This window comes from Lepisosteus oculatus, chromosome 3 (assembly GCF_040954835.1).
Source record: "Lepisosteus oculatus isolate fLepOcu1 chromosome 3, fLepOcu1.hap2, whole genome shotgun sequence".
NCBI classification, from domain to species: Eukaryota; Metazoa; Chordata; class Actinopteri; order Semionotiformes; family Lepisosteidae; genus Lepisosteus; species Lepisosteus oculatus.
This window is the reverse complement of record NC_090698.1, coordinates 5,517,641-5,544,776: the sequence shown is the minus strand read 5'-3', so window position 1 is coordinate 5,544,776 and position 27,136 is coordinate 5,517,641. Positions and strand designations below refer to the sequence as shown.

Here is a 27,136-nt window from a genome sequence, read left to right as displayed (position 1 = left end):
AATGAAGGATTTGTGAGGCAGTCAGTAAATATTGTTTTTTGCAAATCTTGGGATTGGACCAGACAATCCTGGGGAGAAAGAGACACATAACAACATATATTCATTCTTATCTATTCAAATTGAAGATACCAAATACTTGTGAAATATAAAGACAAAGGAAAGAGCATGGCAAACGAATATACATCGTTAAAAAACAAACTTTCTTTAAAGCACTGATCTACAGTATGTAGTGATTATTCTCCCTGTTGGGGAACCCTCTGCTTGCTTTCCGAGATCATTTACAAACGAGCAAACGGTCCTGTCTTGGTCACAGCAGCAGAAGCAAATACGACTGAAGAACAGAACAGCCGATCCCTTTAGGAATAAGTCCCAACCAGATTGCTGCTTCCACGTTTTGCATTTATTATAAAAAAAACATGCAAAATGGTAAAAATCAGTGTGGAAACCTGAGTAGACCAATCTACAAAAAGGAATGTTCAAACTTTCTCCCAGTGCTCAGGCCCCTGAAGCACAAAGGGGTTTTCTCCCAATGTCCTATGGCCTAAAGGCCTGTGGTTTGCAAGGAACCTGCCTTTTAAAACTGATTCAACGGGTGCCAACACTCTAAAGATCCACAGGAACAAGTTCAAGTTCATTGTCATTATACTCATACACAGGCATATGGTATACCGAAATGCTATTTAGCTAGCTCTCAGATGGTAAGCAGAAAAAAAAACCCAACAACAATACAATTGTATAAGAGAAAGACAGAGACAACAGGTCATGTGCAAAACAACAACAGGCCATGTGCAAAACAATAAGAAAAGAACAACAACAAAAAAACAATGCTAAAAAGATCCGTTTAAGAGAGCTCGCTGGGCTGCTGCCTCTGTGGGTGCCCCTCGGCTGAGGAGTGGAGAAACCAGGGCAGATTAAGATCTGCTTTGCTTGACATGGGAGGTGGCCCGCCAAGCTTCCAGCTCTGCAGGTCCTCTGAGGGTCCTGGGAGGGCTTGCTCCAGGCAGGCGTGTGAAGCCGCGTGTGTGTGTGCGTGTCCCCACAGTGTATTTCGAAGACAGTATCCTGGCGCTGTGGAAGCATGGCTGGCAGAGGAGGAGCACCAGTCTGCTGGAGGTCCTGCAGGAGTACACAGATCTGAAGAAGACCTACAGACTGGTGGGCTCAGACAGGTACCTGCTGCTCACACCCTCGCCTCGCTCTTTGATCTTTAGTTTATATAGGCAAGGAGCCAAGCGCACACAGCAGCTCTGTTATTGTCACGGACGTCCAAAGGGACTAACTGTGGGGAGCAGGAGAGCGGAAAAAGACCCATATGCGTAGCGGCGAGACGGGAAAAAGGCCCGGGCTCATTAGTGCAAAGAGTTCAGGAATGCCGTATAGAAACCTATGCCCTCAGGGAGCGGACGTGGGGCGCCCTGGTGCTAGGCGGGTCTCAGGACATCTGAACGTCAATGCTGAGCAAGGACAGAGTGCAAGACCCGGAAATATATAGCCCAAGAGAAAGAGAGAGACAGGAAGGACAGCAGACCGGAAACTAGGGACAGGACAGAGAAGGAGCGCCCTCTGGCTACAAAGGGCGTGACAGTTATAGAATCAAGAGTTTTCTGTGGTAACAGGAGACAGGACTTTCTAGCATCATTTCATGCCTCTCCTGTCTAACAGGCGGAAAGGGCCTCTGGGTCTATGGTCCTACATTGTGGGGAACCTGGGTCACGGTACAGGAATTTTCCAAGTGGAGGGAAGGGCTGAAATTCATCAGCCATGGCTTTCTTGGTTTTCCTGCAACCAGGGACTCCCGTGACTTAATAATAATAATAATTCCTCACACTTATATAGCGCTTTTCTGGACACTCCACTCACAGTGCTTTACAGGTAATGGGGACTCCCCTCCACCCCCACCAGTGTGTACCCCCACCTGGATGATGCGACGGCAGCCATAGTGCGCCAGAACATCAGCTCTCAGTGGGGAGGAGAGCAGAGTAACGAAGCCAATTCATAGAGGGGGATTATTAGGAGGCCATGATTGGTAAGGGCCAATGGGAAATTTGGCCAGGACTTGCTGGGTTAAAGTGATGTCAGTGGGTGCTCAATGCTGACTTTCCTGTTAGGTGCTGTGAAGTTCTCAGCATGTCATATTGTGAATAGCTCTGACAAGGTGTGACATAGGCTTGGTGTGTTATGAATACACTTCTGTGTATTGAACACATCACAGAAATCCTTACCATACCACGTGGACCAACATCTCCCAAACACACTGGAATGATCCAGATGAAGTGATCTTCTTCAGGCACTGTGAGGTGCATGTTACTGGTCCATTTTGTTTTGTACTGTGCATGTAGTATCTCTGTATTTTACTGTCTATTAACTGCAGAGATGAAGCTCCTGTACCAAGTGCTGTGTTCAGAGAAAGTGCTTTTGTGGCTCAACACATTCAGTACTATGACCTGAGCTGTGCTTGTCTCTGCAGGATGGTGGTTTTGGAAACCCGAACGTCAGAGGACTCATCCGCAAACAGTAACCTCTATATCGTGGAGATTGCGGAGAGCATTGTGCCCGTATCGTGAGCGCTCATATGCACACACACACATACACACACGTGCACAGAGAAGATGGATGGACGCATTGGTGAAATGGTGTTCATGTTTAGTCACTAGCTGGAGCGTGCACAGGTAGTCTTCCAAAACTTGCAAAAAAAATTAAATTGGTGGTGCACAACAGTATGCAAACAACCAGGTAATGACAGATGGAAACAGACAGGCAGGAAAAAAAACCAACTAATGTCCCAAATGCACCTCTTCACTGTCACTATCATAGAGCATGAAGATAACCATTCACCCAAAGACCTGAGGTAAGATGGCAGAAGGACCATGCGAATAACAGCTCTGTTTCAGTCAAGCCCAGCTGACACTGTGAGACACGCGTTCGCACAGTGGCCTTGGCTGAAACTGTCTGGTCATTCACATGGTCTGTATGTCAAATGGTATTCAATTAACCTTTCTCTTGCCCCCGAGGGGATTTGTCTAGCACATCAAGAGCTCATAAACACAGAACATATAAGACAATAATACAACACAACAGCAGTACAACACCATGATACAGAACAACATTTAACACCATTGCTCAATCAGAACTCCATCCAGAACCATAAGAGTAACTGGTAAAGTCTTATAAAACAACAATAATATTAAACATCCCTACCTGCAAACAATCTTTTCACTGTTCAACAACTGAATCAGTCCAATCAGTTCTCTTGATTGCATACCATCCTTGTATTGTATTACTAGGGTTTATCACACGCTCCTTAGTGAGGGACAGCATGTTGTACTAGCAGGCTGGTATTCAATTTCACAAAATGTAAATTCTATCTCCGTAAGACAAAACGTAACCATTGTGTCTGACAGTTGGTGTTGTCGGACGTTTGTTTAGACCGCTGGCAATGTGAACCCGGGGATTAGTCAGGCCGGTATGCACAACTGCTTCCATTCAAACACAGGCATCCTTAACTAAAACACCGCGGGACAAATCATCGACAGGCACACGCACCCATTCAGCCACTGCTGCACTCACAGTCACGCACACACTCTCCCGAGGCACGCGGGGAGGTCACCTGACCAGACGCCGGCGGGCAACAGGAGCAATGTGAAAGTCATGTGACAGCCCCTGGACTCTGCTGACGCTTGGATGAAGTGTGAATGTAGTTCTACTGTACATTTCAATCCTGTGAGGCTTTTTACAGTGGAATCTGTAAATGTTCACGTTAAGAAGTGCTTTTTTAGAAAGTAAATAATTTATGAAATGTGTTCTAGAGTGATTTGCGGCCTGCCTTTTCTTGCCTACTCACACAGGTTACACAGGGCTGAGACTTTGCCTGAAGTGGTTTAGTGGTATCACGTCTTTTTTGTCATTAGATCAGCAACGCGTCTGGCTTACAAATACGGTTTTGTCATTCCATGCGGTTGTCTCTTTACAGCACGGGTTGACACAGAACATATCCTCCTCCCTCGTCTTTGCTCGATCAAATATCGTAGGATGGAAGAAAAAAAACAAAAACCGTCGGGATCTGTACCTGATCTGTTCACAGCGACCTGTCACTACCCCCAGACAGTGAGAAGAAATAAAAAGGCTTGAATGTGAAGCAATATAATAATATTTCTATCTGAACCAGGAGCTGGCCACAGGATACTAACTATTAATAACAGGTGGTACAGTGGTACAGTACCACATAAACCTGCACACAGAGCATTACTAATACAGCATGACTAAATATAGCCATAGCCCACAGTTTTTTCCCCTGAGTTAGGACATCCCCAACAGTCCAGCTCCCTGCCAGGCACGGCCCCGGAGCAGCACGTTCTCTTGGTCACCCTGAAGTCACCTTTCCCATGATGTAAAGGCACCTGGGAGTCCTTTGCAACGAACACCTCAGCCCCCACTCCTGACTAAACTGAACATGCTCCTTCCCGAAGTGCAGAGCCTCATCCTGAAACAGCTCACACGAGGGTCCAGGGTGACCCCTAAAAACCTACTGGATCAGGACTTTCAGGACAACGAATATTTCAGAACTTGGTCTGGGTTTTATTTTTAGAATTAAATAATTTTAACTTGGTGATTTAATGGAAGGAAAACACGAGCCTGAGGCACATATAATACCAGATACCGGAATGTGGACGGTGAAAAAAATCCTTTGTTGGCAGGACTGCCCTCCGTTTTTGATCAGCAGGTCTTAACACGTTCTTGTTTGCAGATCCCCTTTTCAAGAGGTCAGTAAGAGCCCGGATCTCAGAATAAACATGTAATGAGTATAAGTAAAGGTACTGACAATTATAGGATTCTATCATTCCTATTCCTATCATTCTATATTCTAAACATTTTCAAGCTGCTTTATCCCAATCAGGGTCACGGGGGAGCCAGATTCTGACCCAGGAAGCAATGAGCTCAAGGGTGGGTACGCCCTGGATGGGACACCAGTCCATCACAGGACACACACGCACTCGCATACACTCACACCAAAGGCCAGTTTGACCAGGAGCCCATTTACCTACCAGTACGTCTTTGCAATGTGGAGGAAAACGGAGCACCTGGAGGAAACTCACAAGAACATGGGGAGAACATGCAGACTCCACACAGACAGCACCCCGGTCTGGAGCTGAACCCAGGACCCCAGTGCGGAAAGAGAAGCATCGCGAACCACTGTCCCGCTGAGAGATCAGAAGTGGAAATTCCCTTCAACAGAGCGTCGAACAGAGCGTGTTGCACAAGGTTGGGTGTGGGGGTGAAAAGTTTTTCTTGAAACGAACTACAGTAATGTTTCCTATGTTCTGTCGTTCTCACCCTGGTATGGAATTATCTCTACAGATACCACCATCCCAAAAAGAAACCACTAATAATCTGGACCATTCCTGCAATATTAATCCCAGGAATATACTGCAACCTGTAATTGCTACACACACCTCACAGAGCTGATCCCGAGGGACCGATTTTTTGAGAAAATAAAGGATTCCTGAAACCTCTTAATTATGCAGGTTCGTTTTGTCCTTGCCTGAGCAACTGGTCAAATACTAAATTCTGCCGGACAGCGCCCTCAGACTCCCCCCAAGCCAGGTGTGCAGAGGTGTGTGTTCATTTAACTGAACAACAGCTGGGAAAACATCTGGAGCAAGGGGGGGATGACCGCCCAGATGTGCCTGTGTGTGGCCTGTGTGCAGACAGCAAACGGAACACATGTCCCACTGTATCATTCGGAGCTGGAGAACCTAGCGCAACCTTTTGTTTTTTCTCCTGTAACGCACATGCAAGCAAGTCACCTAGAAATATCGTTAGCTGGCGCCGTTGCTTTGTGATCCCTTCAGAACCGCTCGTCAGCTTTGTAAACTCCGATTGGTGAGCATCAATACCTCGCCGAGACACGAATGGTTACTGTATCGACAGAAAAAGCGCAAGGCTGATAAAACAGGAGTATTCCTGATCGGGAAATAATCTGGAATGCACTGGTAAAGACATACAGACGTTGTTCTCGTTGAGGGCGCTGTAAATAACTAGACACTACAACACACCCTCACAAGCGCAAACTACGGCCATCGATGCCTCTTTTAGGGCTGGCGCTGCGGTATTATTTCCAGGTCACGGGCTACGCTTCCTGTGCGGTGTGTTTGTATTAAAGATGGCCGGTGATGGAGGTGCTCTAAAGGATATCAATGAGATTAAATCCCAGTTCCGGACAAGGGAGGGTTTTTACAAACTGCTCACCCTCTCGGATTCCCAGCAGCGGGGCGGGCTACCCCGGGGACCTTCCGCCGGGTCGGCAGCAGGTCCCGGGGCCGGGCCGGGCGCGATCCCCGGTGGGGGCGGAGGGGCTCCGGTCCCCGGGCCCGGGGCAGGCTCGTCCGCCGCCGCCGCCTCAGCCGCCTCCACCTCGGCGGCCGGCTTCCTGCCTCCGGTCCGGGTCTCCATGGTGAAGCTGCAGCCGGAAGACCCGAGCGAGGAGTCCGAACGAGTGTGCTTCAATATTGGCAGGGAACTTTATTTCTACACCTACACTAACATCAAGAAGGTAATATCATAATATTGTTTGAGACAAAACACGCTAAAAAGGAGGCAAAGGAATTCAGGCAGCGTTACGGATTGAACGTGACGGAAAATGCTTTTGAAACTCCTGGTCTGATGAGTATAATTTACAATGCTTTGGGTTAGGGGGCGTTTTCGCCCAGTTTCTGCAGGTTAAGCGCTATGTCCCACGGACTGCTTCCATTGGACAAGAACGATTTTTTCCCCCGTGCATGTTTATATGAAGAAAAGCAAGTGTTGGGGGGTTTTCGGTAAATCGTGTTGCTGTTTCAAGGTGTTTCTGTCTGGTGAGGTCCAACAGCCGCTGGCGGTCACATCTGCAGCAGCTGTCGCCCGATTCATTCTCTGTGTCGGGGACCGTGCCAGAGAGAGCAGTGCCCTCTTCTCCCCACAGACGGGGTTCATTTTAACTGCGAGGGAGCCTTTCCAGTGTAACACGCACTGTGTGTTCAGAAGTTTGCTTTCATTAATTCAGTACACCGGCAGTGCAGTACCAGAATACCGATTGGCGTTCACGCCTGCAGAGCCAGCAATTCCCCCAGTCGGATTCTCTCACGCGTTCAAGCTCCGTATTGCAAAATTCGCATCCTGTTCGGGGCCCTGTAGTATCGGTAATCTATTTTTAAGTTGAAGGATGTGTGAGAATTGTCATATATTTGGGAAGAGTCGCAACAATAGACAATTGCATTGCAGGCGAAAGGATTTATAATTAAGGCAGAAATAACGTATACTTTATACTTTGACAGTGCCTCCACATACTGGTTCGTATTTGGGTGTTTCTCATTGGTGGGAACGTAGCTCTCTTGCAAACAGGGTGCCGCTAGAGGGCGCTCTTGGGTGCGTTGAGAACAGGAATGTGTTCAGTTTGTTATTCCTGGATTAACTGGCATACTGCATTGCATTTTCATACTTAGCTCAACTGAGTACGTGCGTGTGTGGACACAGAGCCCGTACCCATCTCCTCCTTGAAAGTGGATAAACAGCAATTGTGAGTTCAGAGCTGCGGACGACACATGAACAGCACGGTGTTTGTTGATACCTGCGAGGGTATTGTCATTGAGTGCCTGTTGCTTTGCGTTTTGAACGCGGGGGGCATTTCTTTTGGGGGTACAGGCAACGCGTTCTGAATGCTTCATGCTTGTTGCCTTTGGTTTGCAGGCACAGACACATGGAGCTAAAATCAAACTGGAACATTCGCTTTTGTTCAACATTAGTCCAGTTTGTACAAGACTGGTGACGTGCATATGGGCCTGCTAGCCTGCAAGAGAACTGCTTTTCATATCTGAAGAGCTGTTAGAAGGAGCCTGTTTCTGGGGAAGCTGGGAGAGACCCAGGCTGCAGTGACTGGGAAAGTGCTGAGCCTGGTGCTCTGATCGGGCTTGCCCTAAAACCTGGGGTCAGTGAAGCTCTGAAAGGCATGGTCTTTAATCAGAGGTGCTCTCAGAAAATCGATAATCAAGCAGGAGGTGCTCGTTAAGTGACCTAATCAGCCCTTTACAAGAATCAGCGTCTTTAAAAAAACGCTGCTCTCTTTTACTAAACCCATTAGAAAGCAACTCTTGTACTGGAATCAATGGAATAAACTTATTACTTGAACTCTTGTACTGGTAAGGTTGGTTAAAAATGTCTTGCAGAAAATGCGGTCTAGAACCCAATTCTGTGACATCATTGTTTCTGATTCTGTTCCTGTTGCCCCTTTTAATGCCAGCTGCTTATTTCTTTAACCTGTGTGACAGTTGACATGAATAATAATAATAATAATAATAATAATAATAATAATAACAACAACAACATCACTTTATTAACCCTTTACAATTTCTTGCATTAGGAATTATCTTTTTGCATACCCCAGCCTGCTCTCCATGAGACACACAGACAGGGAGAGAAGCTGGGGGTCAGAGTGCAGGGTCAGCCATTTATACGGCGCCCCTGGAGCAGCTGGGGTGAAGGGCCTCGCTCAGGGGCCCAACGGAGTAGGATTCCTCTGCCGGCCACGGGATTCGAACCAGCAACCTACCAGCCACAGGCGCAGATCCTCAGCCACAGAGCCACCACTCCGCCCCCCATAAAGTGGGTTAGATGAGACTTGTTTGCTCCCTTCTGTATTTTGTCTCAGCCAGACCTTGCCTTGTAAAGTTGTGCTGCTAAGTGAGAAAAGAAGAATGCGTTCAACCCGTCATAAGTACCCAACTGCAGTGGTCTGATTATACAGAACTATGTATCTGCATTGAGCACCCTCTAGTGGAACAAGGTATAAAACAAGGTAAAATCTTGCAAAGCCTGGTATTTGTTTATTTTTTTTCCCTGGTCGTTGCTTATCCTGATTTGAAAATCAAATAAACTGAACTCGCACCGATCCTTTACCGCGGTATTTTGTCCTTGCACCATCTCTCAGAAGTAAAAAAATCCATTCAAGCACTGGGCATTTTAGAACCGAAGGTTCTATTTCAGACATGTTTTTTTAAATCGCCCAAACCACCAGTAAGCAGGTTTGAGGAACTGCAGTTTTGGAACATGTCTGACTTAATAGCCTAATGGCTTTCAACAAGAGCAGCTATTGCCTGAGTGATCCCCTCCGTGTGACATCATTGGCATGACTCTGGCTGGCTTTGATGTCTAAATCCATTAGAGATTATGTTGTGACCATTGTTGTCACTCAGAGTGCGGACTCCGATAGGCTGTAAAGTTACTGTAGATTTCGGGGTGCTGCGTTGTTGCCGTCTGATTACAGCTCGTGTGGTATCCCCCCCCGTCACTCCTGTCTTCCAGGCGGTGGACCTCAGCAAGCCCATCGACAAGCGCATCTACAAGGGCACCCAGCCCACGTGTCACGATTTCAACCAGTACTCGGCCACGGCGGACAGCGTGTCGCTCATCGTGGGCTTCTCTGCCGGGCAGGTGCAGTACCTGGACCCCATCAAGAAGGAGACCAGCAAGCTCTTCAACGAGGAGGTGTGGTCCGCTGACCTCTCGGCACTTTTCTGTTCCTCTTGGCGGGCGGGCGGGCGCCAGTCCGTTGCTTTCCCTGCTCCGGCAGCCGCCATCCGGGAACGCTCGGCAAGTTGCGTCACGGCCCGCGGCGCACAGCTGGTAGGGCCGCCTGGGCTGCCTGGGCCCCCCGATCCGCACGGGGACTCCTGCCCCCGTGAGTTGAGTGACGTCGGCGAGAGACCCGACGGTTGCTCTGCCGGCGGGCGCCGAGAAGTCTGCAGATACCACCATCTCAGTAGGGGTGGGGGGAGAAGTTTGTCTGGCTCTGCTTTCCCCTGGGGGACAGCAGGCTTTCTTGGTTGACTCATGGGAGTCTTTGCCCTTCCCCGCGTTGACGTCTGACCCCTCTTTTCCCCCCCCTCCTCCCCCAGAGGCTGATCGACAAGTCCAAGGTGACGTGCCTGAAGTGGCTGCCCAAGTCGGAGAACCTCTTCCTGGCCTCGCACGCCAGCGGGCACCTCTACCTCTACAACGTGGAGCACCCCTGCGGCACCGCGGCCCCCCAGTACTCCCTGCTGCGGCAGGGCGACGGCTTCGCCGTCTACGCCTGCAAGGCGAAGGCCCCCCGCAACCCGCTGCTGCGCTGGACGGTGGGCGAGGGGGGGCTGAACGAGTTCGCCTTCTCGCCAGACGGCGGCCACCTGGCCTGCGTGGGGCAGGACGGCTGCCTGCGGGTCTTCCACTTCGACTCCATGGAGCTGCAGGGCGTGATGAAGAGCTACTTCGGGGGGCTGCTGTGCGTCTCCTGGAGCCCCGATGGGAAGTACTTGGCCACGGGGGGGGAGGACGACCTGGTGACCGTGTGGTCCTTCGCCGAGGGCCGCGTGATCGCCAGGGGCCACGGGCACAAGTCCTGGGTGAACGTGGTGGCCTTCGACCCCTTCACCACCAGCCTGGAGGAGGGGGAGCGCGGGGAGCTCAGCGGGAGCGAGGAGGACGTGCAGGAGGCCGCGCACTTCGGGAGGGTGCGCACCAGCAGCACGCTGTCCCGGCTCTCCAGGCACAGCTCCAAAGGCGGGGGCCCCTCGGTCACGTACCGCTTCGGGTCCGTAGGGCAGGACACCCAGTTTTGCCTGTGGGACCTGACGGAGGACGTGCTGTACCCCCGCCTCCCTCTCTCCCGCGCCCGCACCCTGACCAACACCTTCAACTCCGTCATTCCACCCTCCGCCAGCGGGGGCAGCAACCTAGGGGGCGGGGGCAACAGCGATGCCCCCGCCGGGCATGGACATCACCACCTGCCCCGCTCCCTCTCCCGCTCGAACTCCCTCCCCCACCCGGCTGTGACCAACGCCTCGAAAAGTCCGGCCTCCTCGGACGTGGGGGGCGGCGGCGGCGGGGGGGCAGGGGGGGCAGGGGGGGCCCCCTTCAGCATCGGCCGCTTCGCCACGCTCTCCCTGCAGGAGAGGAAGTCGGACAAATCCGGCGGCGGGTCAGGGGGCTCCTCCTCCTCCTCCTCCGGCGGCGGCGAGAAAGAGCACAAGCGCTACCACAGCCTGGGCAACATCAGCAAGAGCAACGACAAGATCAACGTGGTGCCGCGGAGCCAGCGCCTGGACGCCGCCAAGGTGCTGGGCACCACGCTGTGCCCGCGCATGAACGAGGTGCCCCTGCTCGAGCCGCTGGTGTGCAAGAAGATCGCCCACGAGCGCCTGACCGTGCTCATGTTCATGGACGACTGCATCATCACCGCCTGCCAGGAGGGGCTGATATGCACCTGGGCGCGGCCCGGGAAAGCTGTGAGTACTACCCGGCCAGGTCGCTGGTTGGGTTGGGCTGGGCCCTGCTTGAAAACAGAATCCCTCGGCAGAGGCCCGTGTGCTTTGTGCACAAAAGCAGCGACGGAATAGGTGTGCCTGTGCCTTGCCCAGCTCACAAAACGTCAAGGAACGACCTTGGGTTCGCCCTCCAAGCGAGTGCTGCAGGTGTCTGTGACCCTGATCGTGCCACAGAGCCACAGTGTGTCCTGCTTGTCCTTGCAGCTGAGCCCTGAATGACTCAGCGTTTGAATCAGAGGGCGTTCGGATGCTTTCCGGCTCCCTGCTCATTTACCATTCAGGCGGCAGCTCCCTTCAGAAAGCCGTAAGGCAGGAGTAAACGCACACATACAGACGTCACAGTGGCAGGCCGAATGAGTACGCTAAAGCATTGTCTCTTACTTACACTGGATTGCACTGCATTATTTGGTGAAGAGAGTCTACCAGTTGGAAAAAGAACAACATTGTATTTGGAAAATGAATTCGGAAGACCATCAAGTAACTTTTTTCACTTTAAGGGAACTTAATTTGTGGGAATCTTTATAGCATGCATGCAAAGACAAGACCCACATTCAAATTGGTGCCTTTCGGCTGTATTGCAGTTAAACTGCAGCCTGGTGCCTTTCGGCTATATTTATGATGAACCGGATCCTGCAGCCTGTTAACTGTACTCATCTTGGTTTTTTTTCCCCTCCATCCGCAGAGCTTGACGGCACAGAACGGCAGCTCGCCCAGTGGGACGGTGGTATAGCTCTGGTGGACACCTTCGTCTCTCGGTTTGCCATAGAGCCTGTGACGGACTCTCGCCCATTAACTGAAGGACTACAGACTTGCCAGTTCGCCAGAGTGTTGCTTCTCCCTCTCTCCCCCCTCCCTCTCTCCCAGGGGAAGGGACGAGTGTGACACCGTTCTTCTGTGGACACCAGGGCTGGGCAAGGGGGGGGACTCCCTTTTGTGAAACACTTCGAAGCCACGACTGTTGTATCTTATTTATTTTAACATACAGACTCTAGTAATTTATATTGTACATATGCAAAGGATTAGATGTATTAAATATCTAAAGGGGGGAAAAAAAAGATTTAATATATTAAAAATATATATTGTACATAGTTACACAGTTAAAGCTGAGCGTCCGAGACTAGAAAGCTGCAGCTGTAGTGATAGTGTGTTAGAACTCCCGAAGTGACGTCATGTCAATTAAAACGGATGTATATGATGAGGCTCGTCAGATGCACGTGTTCTGAGTTTTTAGTGGAAGGGGAAGTTGTTTTTCTAACTCAGGGTGGTGAGGGGGGTTTACCTGTTTTAAAATGCTTACCTGTTGGCACAGAACTGGCGTATTTGTCAACCAGCATGCTGCACCCCTGTTTCCCAGCTGCTCATCTTCCAGCCTGAATATCTTAGACAGTGTACACATTCTCAGCCCTGCCATATTGGAACAAACCACAACACCAAGCACATAATGGAGCAGGCACACACATCTGCGGGTGATTCAGACAACAGCGTGCAGAGACCTGCTCAGATTGAACACCAACGTGTACAACAGTGGGAGAACAACTGGGAACTGGAAATCATCCAGTGTGGTTTAACGGAAGCTTATCAATTTCATATGGCCGGGCTCAGTACAAAACCTCCCCTCTTGCATCTTTTGCCACTGGTACATTCAGTTTTAGGTCTATGTCCTGTAACTGCTGCATCAGAACAAGTTGCCTTGTAAGAACTGAGCTCTGTTGCTTTAAACCAAACAAAGTAGAAAAACTGAAAAATGCAACTGGCAGGGTTTGTTCAGTCTCCTTTAAAGAGCTCAATACCAGTGAGTACCAAGCCTGGTCCAGGAGGAACACTGTCCTTGCCAGTTTCATTCCAGCTGAGCTTCAAATCACCAGTGCTAACCGATGACCTCATTGATCAGCTGGGCTGTTTATACTATTCTACTTGTGTCTTCAGTCCATCCTGAGTGTCAAAAATGCCTTATTTCAAGGACCGCGTGTCCAAAAACAGCAGTGTGCAGAACGTGGCGGACTCTATCCTCAACTTCCCTGTCGTTGTAAACAGGTCTTACTAATTGTCCCTCCTACAAAGAGCGTTTTCCCTTCTGCAGTCAGCCGGTCGGCCACATTCTAGGCAAGACACCCAACCGAATGAAAGCACTTCTGAATTACAGGCTTGATTTCCTGCTGCAGATCCCACTCAACCATTCAAGAGCTGAAGGCAAATTTCTAAATGTGCCCCAGAATGAAAACAGATTAGAAGAACAATTAGTAGGGTCACAAAGTACGTGGCTGGATGAGAAACCAGCAGACATTGTCTTCCTCGTGAACCAACGCTGGGAACCACTGCACTAGATCTCTGGCGAGCAGGTCATGGAGTGTTGTTTGTGGGGCGGTGTCGGTAGATACCTTTTAAACATGAAATGGTTTTGTGAGCGAAAACTTTGAAAACCAGAAAGCCCTTCAGGATCTCCAGGTACGGGGGTTGCAGACTTCCTACTCTAGACCAAAGATGCCAGTGCGTTATGAATATTTCTGAAACACTAAAACGGCTGTGTGCTGCGTGTTGTGTTTCTGTCAGGTGGCAGGATGAACTTCCGCTATTAAAAACCGTTCATCGGCTATGGCATGAAGAGATATGTCTTTTTGGAGAGTGCATGCAACAGGGGCCAAGATGAAATATCCCAAGTCGCAGAAAAAGAAATAAAAGTGTGTGCGTGTACGTGCAGCTCTCCATTATTATTTTTAAACATAGCAACTTGAAACATTCTTCTCCCAAAGAATTCACTTGCCTTTGATGAATTAAACTTGAAAGTTGGGGAAAAAACAGCTTTGATAATGCAAGAGCTGGTATAGCTGGCACAAGGGTATTTGCTAAGCAAATAGTAATGAGTGGGGTCGATACATTTGTAACATTAGTTTGTGAAGAGCTGAAACAAGTTGGGTTTGTAGGAAAGGGGTGACGCGAAGTGAGCTGCTGGACTGGGCAGCCGGTCTGCCTCACATTCAGGAGCTGTTCTGGTGAGGAAAGCTGATGTTGTGAAAGGGCAGTGGAGTCTTATCTGTCACTTCTCTTTCCTCGTGCTGTCCTGCACAGTCGCATTCGTCTCTGATCCAGAACAGCAGCATTCTCAGAATCACTCCGGCAGACTGCTTCCTTCCAGGTAGGTGGTTTTTATTTAAAAGCTGACCTTTTCGTCCAGGGTAATAGGGGTCTACCGCCGGGTATGGTGTGAAGAAAAGCAGCCCGTCTGTAATTGAGCCACTTCTTAAAACCGGGTCCTTTCCTGCGGTGTTTGCCTTCGTCAGCAAACTGACTTGTTGCTGAAGACTGGAGAGGCTTGTCAGTCACTGATTAATTCAGCAGCACTACATCATGTCAACTCTGGTCTTTAAGGGCTAGAGAGGTGTCAGAGTTGTGTTTAGTTTTTGTTGTCCTCTGACGCGAGAGGATTATTTGCAAAAGTATCACAAGCAACTGGAATTGTCATTTTTTTATTTACGCCAAGAAATGCAAGAATCCTGAGGAATTGTATTTACAATTTATTTTTCTTCGTAAAGGACACAGATATTAGAGCTAAAACTAGGAACACAGGAATTTCCCTGACCTGCAAATGCAGAATGTAAAACCCATAGATGTGTTCGAATGTGGCAAAAGAATTAAAGATCTTAAGAATTTTAGGATAAGCTTACAAGCCAATGTAGCCGTTCTGAATTTCATAGCATGTAAATGTAATCCTCAATATAATTTACCTGAAAGGCTTGCTTAATTAAAATATTATTGTACAGTACATGAAATTTGGATTATTTTAACTGATGCTGGAAATGTGTTAAACGCCAAAGAAAATAATACACAAGTACCTAAAGATTCTTTGTGCAGTATGTATTTAGTGGTTTTTTATTAAACATTTACTGTGCAATTGTGACCCATCATGTAATTGTTTTACATTGTTAAAATGTTTCCATTTACCAGGCAAAGGGTTTATCTCTTTTTAAGTCTCTCGGTCATATGAGGCACAGCCCCACAGTGTTAAGGTGTCAAGCCACAACCAGCACTTCAAACTCCGACCGACAGACTGACTGCATTTGTAAACGGGTAAGTGGCAGGTCAGAGCACTGCGAGAACTTTAAAGCAATCAAGACAATGATTCTAAGAGAAATGTGGAATCCAGTCCACGGTCATAACAATACTCCTTAACAATCTGCACAAAAGGAAATCCTGTCCAAAAGGTCAGCAAGGAAAACTGCAAATTGTAAAGTCCTGGGTGCAGGGTTCTCACCACTGTTTGTTGCATCAGTTCATTTGTAGTTACATAAGCTGCTTCTTGCAATTTAAGAATAACTGTCATAACTAAAACAGACATGTCCCTGTGGGCCAAAAATGAACAGTAATTCCTCACAACCATGACTACTGCCAGAAATGCCCCAGTATGGTCTCTCAACATATAACACACACATGCCTAAGTCTGTAAACAGACAGTTCAGAAATCAGTCCTTCAGTCCCCTGTCATCACTACAGTATAAATGTGTTATTGTGCTATAGAACAGCAGCAGCCCTGGTTTAGTATCACAGATCTTTCTGATGGAGACAGACGGGGCTGAATATTGGATTGGATTTTACATGCACTAGGACTATTTCAAATGCTTTTTTGCTGTTCTAGATGTTATCAGTGATTCGTGAGCCACAGGATACAGAAGTGCATTTCACCATTTGTGCAACACTGTGTGATAACTTATTTCTCCACGTGTCCACACAGAGCTGGGTTATTCATTGTATACCTAACCACATCCCCTTAGTGACTTTGTTTAGTGCTACTTTTTTAATTTGAACGGGTGTAAAGGTTTTAGATTTTGCTAAGGGCTTCTACAGTCCCAGCCTTTTCTTCCCTGTTTGTGCGACTACAGTAGGCACGGAGGCTCACTGTCAACTCTCCCTAAGGACAGTGGTGAATTCCTGCCATTTCACTTTGAATCGTTAACAAAGGAATCCGCAATTTTCCTTTTTGTTTCTTTATGATACAAATTGATAATACGTTTAATCTTTGTGAGGCCTTGACAAGCACAGAAACAACACTTTCACAAATGAACAAGAATGAAGTGATACTGATCTCAAATTTACAAAAGATGGTAAAACGGGGTTGTAAGTGAAACCAGTTTATTTATCTTTTCATACCTACCAGAATTCTGAACTTTGATGCGAATTAAGAAAAACAGGGACCACCACTCGTGTTAATTTCTCTCAATGAGCTACACTGTTGTCTGGATTATCACAGCTGGGAAAACAGTGCAGGAGCTTGCAAGAAAATTAAAAAAGATTCAATCACAATTCACAACCAGAAACCTTGTAGACTTACCACCTTGTGGCCTGATCTCAGATTTTAGACACTAAGCTTTGCTTGGTCTGGTCAGTACCAGGATAGGAGACCTCAGGAAAAGTCAATAAGTGTTGTAGTAGGTGATGCTTTTCATTGTGGATCGAATTGTCAATGTATGTAACCTTTCAGTATGTGAGCTATAGGAGGTGTTGACACACTTGTGAGAACAGTTGTGTTACCCAATTGCCTTTCCTAAATTCCACTAAGGTTTGCTCAATATGGCCTCCCTGAAGTTCCCCTTAATTCAGGTGGTGAAGCAATTCCCTACTCTGTACCCTAACGTGCTGGACTGCGGGGCAGAGAGCCTGCAGATGCCCTGTGTCACCCAGGTTGGACTGCACTGCAGTGGTGGGTGAAGTCCTGGGTTCCCTCCTATATGTGAAGTACTTCCAGATCATTTGGGAGACAAACCACTATATATGGGTAATCATCTAAATAATTATCCATATCCCATTATTCAGTAAGCAAAATACTATGTAAAATAAAAGTAACCATGCTCCCTGACTCTATCTGCTAAAGTGGTCTTTTCACTTAAGCATTTTCATTCATTCATTCATTCATTCATTCACAGGCTTGTACGGTCACCCTCTGGAATGACAGCTGTTATTCTTTTGTTTTCCACTACGAAAGTATGGTATTGTCTGCTGTTTCAAAAGGGATGTAAAAGTTTGAGTAAAACAATTGGATTTAAGCTGGGCTTCAACCCAACGTGCCATAAGCATAGGTAAAACCAAGCAGTCAATAGATGCACAGTAGCAATGTGATCCTAGTTCATGTGGGTAGCTGCGTCAGCATGAAGAAGGCCCCACGGCCGAAATGTTGTGTTTTCTTTCTTCTTTTTTTCAGCATGGAATCAACCTATTACTTGTTCCATTATGTGATCCTAGTGCTTCATCAGAATGACAGGATTAGGATGTAAACAATATATGATTGTACTTCACTCAACCAGTGTACCAATGTCTATGTGCCACAAAGAGAATGAGTTTTTCCTCCATTAAACAAGTTAATAATAATAATAATAATTGCTTACACTTATATAGCGCTTTTCTGGACACTCCACTCAAAGCGCTTTACAGGTAATGGGGACTCCCCTCCACCACCACCAATGTGCAGCATCCACCTGGATGATGCGACGGCAGCCATAGTGCGCCAGAACGCTCACCACACATCAGCTATCAGTGGGGAGGAGAGCAGAGCAAGTTGGAAAGGCATTCCTCCTCCAACCCTCACAGTAGGCTATTTCTTGCAGTCAATCAATTAAATTGTAGGGGTCTGTTTAGGCCCACCAGAATGGAATTAATAATTCTACTTTAGAAGCAAAATACTCCGGGTATAATGTACTGTGAGATTCGCAACAACAGCCAGATTCTAGGGAGTCAGATTATTGAATGTAAAGAATTTGTTTCATGCTCAGTATCGGTCATTCCTACCTATGTACTTCTGAAAATATACACAGCACACATCAAATTAGGACAAAAAACATTCGAGCAAAATGTTCAGCTTTAAGAGGGATTTTTTCAGTGTAAAGGGGAAACAAAACACTTTCTAAATCACATTTGTTTTTCTTTCTTGTAAGACAGGATCCAGAATATTTTAACACTTGGCCGTAATGGAACAACAGCTCAATTCAAGCCAGGTGAGAACGGGAGAGAGGACTGCTGTCAGACATTGCCAGCACCTCCAATAACATGCCACTGACGTTCTTCATAGAAACATGAGAATATCTGCAGTAAATATTGGAATACATTTATTCACAATCAAGCCCCAAGGAGACAACTAAACTTTGCACCAAAAAATGGAAACAAACGAAAAGGATGCAGTTAAAAATTGTCAAGCTAAAACAGCAGAGAAAACACTCAGGAAGAAATATCCACAGACACCATCCAAGACAACACCTGTCCAACCTGACGGACTGTGTGGACTGTCTACAGAACGAGAAGTAGAGGAGTTTCTTGCCATGTGGACACGTACACTGGAATTCATCTGCGCGGTGATCTCTCGGGACACGCACAGAGCAACAGACCACACCACATGATGTGGACAGTACAAACATAATAAATGATAAAAACAGGAAAAAATCAATATGTTGTGGGACAATAAATATGCAGTTGTGAGAAAAAAACCAGGGCAGTCCATGCAACAGTGCAGAGTGCAGATGTGTGTTGAGTGTGAGGCCCTGCAGTTACTGTAGCTGTTGAGGATGGGTCCTGCAGTGGGATAGAAGCTGTTCTACAGCCTAGAGGTCGGCGCTTTAACAGTGCCGTACCGCTTACCGGAGTTCAGGGGAGAGAGCAGTTTGTGGCCGGGGTGGTGGGGATCCTGAACGACGGATTGGGATTCATACTGGCCTCGTCGGTCATCTGTGAGCGCATGGAATACAATATCCTTGACCACAAAGGACCACCCAGTGAATAATGTGTTCAGGTTCAAATTTTTGTGTGGGTTTTGCTTTTTTCAGATGAATGAAACGGTGGTGCACCGTAAGAGGAAGGACGATTCTCCCGAAGAAGTAGGAAATGGGAATACCAGTTCGGATCGCAAAGTACACTGTGTCTGGAGCAACATCCGTAAGCTTCCCTATAAGAATGAATATTCTGTTTTATTTCTTTTTAAGTCCTGCCATCTTTTATTACCTTGCTGGTTGGTGTTCTGCGACTTTGTTTTGAATAAAATCATGGTAGTGCAGAAAAGCGTTAGGCCTGCCTGATCTCCCTGTGTCTGACTCCTCTCTTGCTCCCTGTGTCTGCGTACAGATGTTGCGCTGGTCTGCCTCCTGCTGTCTGGGTTCGTGATGTGGCTGCTGGACAAGTGCCTTCCGCCCTCAGAGCCCTGGAGGCTGTTTGGCTCTGAAGCAGAGGGACTCTGGGACTGGGGAGCGCTGGGGATTGTAGTGGCTTTCACCGCCCTGCAGGGGGCACTCTATCACATCCCCTTCGGCAAGGTGAGTCCCAGACCTCCAGAAGGAGAAGCGTTCCGTTAGCGTTAACAAGGCCTCCCTGCCGTTTGACAATTAAAAACCTGGTTAGGAGTTAGAAGTTAGAAACTTATTAATTGCCTAGTACAAAATATACAAGGAATTTCTCTTGGGGCAGGTGTCAACATAAATTCCAATGAAAGAAAAGAAAAAACCTACAGATGAAAACAAATCTCAGTCACATGCACCATTTAAAAGTCTATACAGTTGAATAACAAAATGTACAATGAGTACTGCATATATTTACAAAAAGTATCAGTGGCACGTGCCATTGAATAAAAAGGTGCAACTAGTCACAGGGAAGGAATGTGAGACGTGTCCTTGTTGATGAGAGTTATAGCCGGGGGGAAGGGGCTATGGCGCCTGTCAGCTAGGCCCAGTTTTTAGGGCTCTCACTCTTGGTCTCCACTGAGAGGGAAAACGCTGGACGAGTTCAACTGAGACACAACACCAAGCCCAAAACAGAGCAATGCTCGCTCGGTGGAATTGTGTAGCCTGACATCATACAAGCTGGACTCTCTAGCAGAAAGTTCAAAAGGTCGACTGTGCCTTGTTTGACTTCCCTGGGTTAGAATCAACCCCCTAACACCTGCTACGATTATATGTGATTTAAGACCTGTTTTCCACTTATACAGTTTGAAATAACTGATTTGTTCCTGCATTTAGGTGGCCGAAGGCAAAGCTGTTCACAATGGGAAACCTCTTCAGTATAATATTAACAGTAAAGAAACTGGTTTTGTCTTTCTATATGGTCAGAATCTAGTTCCTCGCGTGTTTTAATACCGAGTATTACAACTGTTATCTATCTCAAAAATAATGATCTGTTGGCAACAACAAAAAAATCCATAATATTAATGACATTTCAAGCAACATGGCCCTCTGCTTTCAAACCTTAAACAATTAAATTGAACAGTACGAACAGTAGGAAGACACAGTATGTGCTTTTATGTCTATGACATTTCATGTACATTTTTCATGGTATTAAAATTAATGTGAATGGCAGTAAACAGCTTTTTGAAGTCATAAACGTTTCGCGAAGTCTGTAGATCAGCGGTGAAGGTTTATCATGGCAAGTATTTTGTAGACTGAGATGCTGTATCTGTTGTGCAGGTCTGCATGCCTTTGTGGTGACTCTTGTGATCCTTGGTGGGCTGTGGTGTGCTGGTGTCATACAGGTGAAAGTGCATTTTCTGTTTGTTTCTTAGAGAAACCTTTGACAATCCCATTCACGGTTCTTTAACAAGAGAAAGACAAAGAACAAATGGAGAAGTGGCCATGAAATTGGATACATTTACCAAGCCCCGACAATAAAAAAACATCTTACCACATTTTTGCATTTGTGAAATCTAATCTAGCTATATCTAGCTTTCTCAAGCTATAATTTCTGCAAATGAAAGCAATCAACTACCATTTAAAAGTGTCTCGGTCTCTTCCCAGCCTTGTGAAAAAATAAATTTCGGCTGCAATTAAACTGACACAAGCAAAGACATCACGTCCAGATACTGATAGTGACTGATAGTGAAACATCACTCAGCAGGAGCAATCCAGCGCTCAATGGCACAGCCACTTCCAAAAGCATGCGACTGTAGCTACTGTGCATGCAATTCCCACAATCGTGCAGTAACACTGGGCTGAAAATACATCAGAAGAGACGGACCGCAAGACTGGATTTCAGCGGTGACAGGAAGACAGTGTAGCTCTCACTCCCCATCTCCACTGTTTGGAATAATTGTAAAAAAAAAAAACTTAGTACATTTGTACTGCAGATCTTTCCCATTCAAGCTAATCAATGGCTCATGAAATACAACTTGTTATTGACACGTCTGTCTTTGAACACTATTTTGCACTGTATACCCTGAATGTTTGGCAGTGTTTCCTGTTATTTTTACTGTACAGTGCCTTGGGGGGACCTCCATGGCGATACATGAGCTTCTGAGGACTGAAGAATTTTTCCCATTCAATTTCAGCTCACTGCCACTGTAGACACCGGCCTCTTGTGTTGGTAATCTCTCTGTGGATCTGTGTGCCGCTTCAGGCACTGTATAAACAAAAGGTTTGCCTGCTACCTCATTAGGGTTCCCTGGTAAGCAGCAGGATCCTTCAGATTGTCAACGCCTGTACCGCCCTCTCTCTGGTGATCAGCGTGGGCCTGCACCTCAGATCCCTCTGCATCCCTCCGGAGGAGCTGGTGGACTACGGAGACAAGAGTACGTGTTCACACTTGTTTCAGAAGAACGCAAGCGCAGGAGAAAGGTTAACCACCGAGAGCAGCTGGTTGATCTGAGGATCTTGTCCTGAAGGAAGCCAGGCTAGCACCTTGATCGCTCATGGCTGGAGAACTCGCTCAGACTCACACAGCCTCCTGGTTCAGGAGGTGCCTGCTGGTCTTGGTTTAGAAGGAAGTTTCTTTTGGATAAACTGACCAAAAGCTTTAGGGGAAAAAATAAATCCCAGAAGAAGTGCAGTTTAAAGCTGTAAGGATTTGAATACAAATATCATGACGCTCATAGCATTGCATTGTTTGAAAGACTAACCTGTAGTGTTTTATGGGCTCAAAGGTGATGAGATGGTAAATGTCAAAGGAATCTTTTTACTGTTCTGTTTTTTTTTTATTCATCTCTGGCTGCTAGGCAATTTTCTACAGGAGTTTGCTCTGGGCCGGGAGGCTAACCCTCGTTTGGGTCAAATAGATTTGAAACAATTCGCAATGGTGCGCATTGGGTTCATCGGATGGGTGAGTCACCAGGTTTTCTACGGTACTTTGTCGAACGCATGCTGTCGGTAACGATGCTCTGCGCCATATAGTCTTCACGGTTGTGGAAACACATCTATAGCTTGATCACCGAAGCAGCGCTCACTGTGCGATCAGCCCTGGAGGCCTTCATAGGGGTTAAGCGGCTCACAGGCCCAGAGTTTGGCTGCTTCAGGCACTGACAGCACAGGGCTCCCCATCGATCGAACAGTTGTCCACAGCAGGCTAGAGTCCCACAAACACTTTTTTACTGCACTTTGCTGAACTGCTTAAAGCAGGATGGTCCAACTCTGGTCTTGGAGAATTGATATGCTCTCTACGTCTCTTTAAAGCAGCAGGACCTGATGTACTGGGAGAAAGTGGTAAATTAGTCCAATTAAGCTAGTAACTGAGCTGCTTTCCATGTCAAAAAGCCGAGCTGGAATGAAATCCTGTAGATACAGTGGCCTTCCAAGATTAGGACTGGACCACCCTGGCCTGCAGTATCTTGCATCTCAACTGGGGGACTTGAGCTCTCTAGTACAGGGCTCCCAGAGTCTCGACCCACACATGGCTGCACGCTGCCTGTGGAAACACAACACAATGGGAAAAGTCGGAAGAGGGAACTGGTTTAAGAAATCTTAAAAAGCATCAGTGATTATTCTGCAGCTTAAGAAAATGATATGAAGTTAATAAAACTGAATTAGGCTGCATTTAATTTTTAAAAAATGTGTCAGTTAAATGAATGTATAAAAAATACTACTGAAGAACACTACTATATTGAATATGGTGTACTGTATTAAGAATACTACTTCTGCTGATGCTGCTAGTCCTAATTGCAATGCAGTAGCTACTTATAATAATGCAGTTATTATAAAGTATTCTGACAGGTGCCCTGTCACCCTAGGCGGTTGTGGACCTCTCCTATCTGCTGGCAGATATCGAGAGAAAGGAAATGCCGTCCCTCTCTTTGCTGCTGGTGGTGACCTTCCAGCTCATTTACATCCTGGACTTTCTCATCGATGAGGTACTGGGCCAGGCCAAAAAAAAAAAAAACAGGGACAGATATCAGACACCCACATAACTTGATCCACCTGGGGGGTTAGGAGCTGGGTGCTCTCATACAAATGGTAATGACGTTAACAGTGAAGGCATGATGCATTACATTTTGACAGTCAAGATTCATCCATGTTTTGCTTTCGGGACATCCGAGACAAAAATCTTTGCTTTAAGAGCAGAAAACAAAACTGGGGAAAACCCGTTGCTAGGTGTGTCTGTCGGTGTCCTGCAGGTGTCGGTGTTGCCCACGAAGGAGTACACCGAGGACGGGATCGGCTTCATCATGATCCATGGGGAGTACATGTGGATCCCCTTCTTCAACAGCCTCCCGGCGTACTACCTGCTGAACCAGCCCTCCTCCCTCAGCCTCCACGCGACCGTCCCCACCTGCCTGCTGTTCGGTAAGAAGGACTCCGCAGCCTGAACACCCAGGAGCGGGGTTCTAAAGCACAGTCATTGCCAACTTGAGCCTGTGACAGAGCTTCCCCAGGTGACAGCGTGCAACTGTCTGAGCAGCGTCTGGGTAGGATGGGTGTTAGCAGGCGCAGGTATACTCAGAGCAAGGTGACAGGTACTTTAGAGCTACTCTTTAGATTTCCATGTTTTAGAAAACGATTCTTTCTTATGTTAAAACTCAAATTTCTCAAGATGCCTGAATGGGGATTTACCCTAGAAAATAGAAGAGATCCAGGGCGGCCATGTGGATCACACAAGAGTTGCCGATAACCTTACTGAGATCTACAAATAGGTGGTAAAACAACGGGGGAAAAAAGAATAACTCAGTATGTCTTAATCGTCTGCCTTCTATGCCCTAGCTGAATGCCTTGCAGTTCAACTGCGTGTGAACAAACCTGAAATGAAATGGCGGGGTGCCTCTGTCTCCTGCTCACTCTCGGTCCCCGCCAGGTTTCGGATTCCTGGTGTACTACCTGTCTAACGATCAGAAGGATGGCTTCAAGAGGAGCCCAGACGACCACGCATATGCACGTAAGCCTGCGATTAAGCACCCGTCTAGGCCAAAACCAGCCTAGTTTATGTTAGCCAGCTAGAACCTAATTCTCTATTTTACAATCCGAGCTGCTTTGCACGATATAAAAAACCCTTCCATTACATGCTCGTGTTTGTTATGAAATTATATACAACATTTTGTACTTTCATTTTGTTTGCTTACGACGTTATGTATTGTGTACTGTCGTCCCCTTAACCTCACTTCTCTATACTTCTGGACTTTTGGAATATGGTGCGTATTTTAAAATCCTGTATTTGTTTGAATGTACTGTGAGCCACCTTAAATTACTGATCCTCACTCTCGGTCCTGCAGCGCTGCAGCCATGTGGCTCTGAGATCTTATAGGGAGCTCAAACGCAGTGATTGAAGGCATGGAAAAAATGGCTATTTCAGTCAATTAAGCCAGTAATTGATTCAATAAAGTAATTACAAGCTGAGGCAGAAGGAAAATCAGAAGATCCTGTGGCTCTACAGCAACCGGGAGTGAGAATCACTACCTCAGCTATAGCCAGCTGTTTAATAAGTTAAAAATGCCCAGGACTCAGTAGTAGACAATGGGGATAGAGGGGTGTTTCTGCACGGTGTCACTCTGGCTGGGGTTGGGTAATGTCTCCATCATCGCCCCCAACACAGATCTGAAGACCATCCCCACCCCCACGGGGCAGAAGCTGCTGGCATCAGGATGGTTCGGCTGGGTCCGACACCCCAACTACCTGGGCGACATTGTCCTAACGCTGGCCTGGTGTCTACCCTGCGGTAGGGGGTCCTTCTTTCATAAGGCCAGTGCTGCCACCCTGGTCGTCAGTGGCCACCGGGACAAACAGTTTTCTATCAATCCCAGCTGTTCAGTTCAACACGAAAGCAAAGGTTTTTCCAAAACGAGCAGGACAAGTCTCCCTTGGCATTTCACTGTCAGGGACTTCAAGAGGCCCTGCAAAACCTTCAGGATCCGGGAGCAGGAACGCCCACCACTGGAGCAGAGCTATTCGGAAACCGAACTGAACGTTGAGATTGATTTGTATTGGTAAACACAAACACTGTTGTGGTAGGAAAAGTTTTTTCATCTTAAGATGAAAGATATGGGTGGGCCCTGTTTTTTTAGTGTTTTTTGTTTTCCAGACAAACACGCCAGTTTACGGATTACAGCCATGTTTCTAATCAAGAAATATATGTTATATAATCAAGAGGAAATGCAAATAATAACACCTATTTTTCCATAGTCCATTTCCTATATACAGTATGTATATACTGTCTATATGTGTTGCAGACCCTGCCTGACTAGGGTGAAATCAATCAAAGCAGAGCAGAACTTATCAGTTTTCCCACAATGCCCCTGCAGCCTGCTCCACGAACGTCGGGGTCAGGCCCTGCACGATCGACATGGCCAGGCCAGCGGACCCTTCTGTGCTCGCGACTGCTCCATGTGGGGCAGCACACACACTCGCACGAAGACCTGAAGCGAACGGAGAAACTGCAACAGTGCCTAGAGGAATCGGGAGTCCGTTCCACGAATGAGCAGCCGCTGAACGATGTTGTTGCTGTTGCAGGATTCAGCAGCCTGGTGCCCTATCTGCCCGCGCTGCACTGCTTCAGCCTGCTGCGGAGGAGGGCAGCGGAGATCGAGGAGGAGTGCCACCTGAAGTATGGGGGGGCCTGGGAAGAGTACTGCCGCAGGGTGCCACACAAGCTCATCCCACATGTCTACTGAGCATCACGGGCAGCAGCGGGGACTCTTGGGTGCACAGGACTCAAGAGAGCATAACAGATTAAAATTCGAAAGCATGTCAAACCGATCATTTAGAGTCATGGGTTTTTTTTTTGTATCAGTGTTAACTAATTTATCCATCAACTAGGAGGAAGCTGCTATTCCTGGTTCCAGAGGTGCCAATGTAGATTAGAACCTGCACAGAAACCGCAGGGCACATGGAGGGACTGCACACGCACCTAGTGATGGCTAGAGGGCCATAGTGACCAAGTGATACACCCAGCATGCATCTGGCACATTTGAGGAAACCAGATCACCCAGGCAAAACTCACCAGGGAGACAATGGGAACCAATTTCTGGATATAAAAAACAGTATCTGAGCATATGTTTTGGTTTTCTTGTTCGTTAGGCGGTATATAATTGAGCAGTAAATGACCAGTAAATGTACCAAATATCCACTTGAATACTGAAGAGCTGAAACACTCTTGCCCTGTTGTACACACACCTAGTCTATCACACCAGATCTATACAAACACACTCTATACACTAAGCTCTAACACTGGGACGTGTGCATGTATGCACACACACACTCTGTCCAAAACTACACACACCACGGGAGATCTGGTTTCACTCTTGACTAGTTAATATACAGCTGAGCTGAAGGGTGACCACCTGCATCTCAGTGGACTCCAACTGCACAACGGTCAGTGTAGTGTGTTAGGAATTCATCCCCATGCGATTCCATGCTCCTAGAACACCTGTGGGCAGACCTTGGATGGCAAGCTTCAAGACGAGGGGAAACTATAAGGTGTGGAGTTGGTGACTCAGTACAATTGCACCTTTGAGGGCCATGCTCCTAAAACTTGAAGTCAGATTAAGACCCAAATAAAAATGATGACTCATTTTATGAAGTGGAAGAATGTGCACATCCAGCTCCTTGAACGTTAAGATCTCAGTGCATTATAAGCAAAGTGGGGATAAA

General features: G+C 47.1%; 3 protein-coding genes across 7 annotated transcripts in view; all 3 read left to right on the top strand.

Annotated features, from left to right (window-relative positions):
- LOC102688701 (mitogen-activated protein kinase kinase kinase kinase 5) overlaps positions 1-3,800 on the top strand; it is a 53,432-nt gene extending 49,632 nt beyond the window's left edge. For all 4 annotated transcript variants that reach the window (XM_069186385.1, XM_069186384.1, XM_069186383.1 and 1 more), the window contains exons 31-32: positions 1,043-1,169; positions 2,468-3,800. In XM_069186385.1, coding sequence (XP_069042486.1) covers positions 1,043-1,169; positions 2,468-2,564 — 224 coding nt within the window. In that variant the 3' untranslated portion in view covers positions 2,565-3,800. The remainder of the gene's footprint in view (positions 1-1,042; positions 1,170-2,467) is intronic.
- A 2,322-nt stretch (positions 3,801-6,122) lies between these two features.
- On the top strand, positions 6,123-12,540 carry LOC102689165 (WD repeat-containing protein 20). The gene is made up of 4 exons (XM_015340798.2): positions 6,123-6,550; positions 9,334-9,516; positions 9,927-11,294; positions 12,016-12,540. Exons 1-4 carry the CDS (start codon positions 6,161-6,163, stop codon positions 12,061-12,063), a joined length of 1,989 nt encoding a protein of 662 aa, XP_015196284.2. The 5' UTR covers positions 6,123-6,160; the 3' UTR covers positions 12,064-12,540.
- An 89-nt stretch (positions 12,541-12,629) lies between these two features.
- On the top strand, positions 12,630-26,242 carry LOC102688899 (delta(14)-sterol reductase TM7SF2). 2 transcript variants are annotated; one of them, XM_069186388.1, is made up of 14 exons: positions 12,630-14,466; positions 15,276-15,398; positions 18,254-18,313; positions 19,136-19,244; positions 19,431-19,618; positions 20,318-20,372; positions 20,762-20,826; positions 21,726-21,858; positions 22,282-22,385; positions 23,290-23,409; positions 23,674-23,842; positions 24,348-24,428; positions 25,083-25,205; positions 25,997-26,242. In XM_069186388.1, the coding sequence occupies exons 3-14, from the start codon at positions 18,287-18,289 to the stop codon at positions 26,155-26,157; spliced, it is 1,335 nt and encodes a 444-aa protein (XP_069042489.1). In that variant the 5' UTR covers positions 12,630-14,466; positions 15,276-15,398; positions 18,254-18,286; the 3' UTR covers positions 26,158-26,242. The 2 variants fall into 2 exon arrangements, with proteins under 2 accessions (XP_069042489.1, XP_069042488.1); XM_069186387.1 differs by lacking the exons at positions 25,083-25,205; positions 25,997-26,242 and having other exon boundaries at positions 18,258-18,313; positions 24,348-24,487.
- Positions 26,243-27,136: the final 894 nt, after the last annotated feature.

What these genes read in the sequence shown, in the direction of transcription:
- LOC102689165 (XM_015340798.2), top strand. Translation starts at nt 6,161, where the DNA reads ATGGCCGGTGATGGAGGTGCTCTAAAGGATATCAATGAGATTAAATCC. An exon ending in CCTACACTAACATCAAGAAG is followed by an intron (nt 6,551 to 9,333) that starts GTAATATCATAA and finishes CCTGTCTTCCAG; the next exon opens with GCGGTGGACCTCAGCAAGCC. An exon ending in GGGCGCGGCCCGGGAAAGCT is followed by an intron (nt 11,295 to 12,015) that starts GTGAGTACTACC and finishes CTCCATCCGCAG; the next exon opens with AGCTTGACGGCACAGAACGG.
- LOC102688899 (XM_069186388.1), top strand. Translation starts at nt 18,287, where the DNA reads ATGGAACAACAGCTCAATTCAAGCCAG. An exon ending in CCCCACCTGCCTGCTGTTCG is followed by an intron (nt 23,843 to 24,347) that starts GTAAGAAGGACT and finishes GGTCCCCGCCAG; the next exon opens with GTTTCGGATTCCTGGTGTAC. An exon ending in AGACGACCACGCATATGCAC is followed by an intron (nt 24,429 to 25,082) that starts GTAAGCCTGCGA and finishes CCCCCAACACAG; the next exon opens with ATCTGAAGACCATCCCCACC.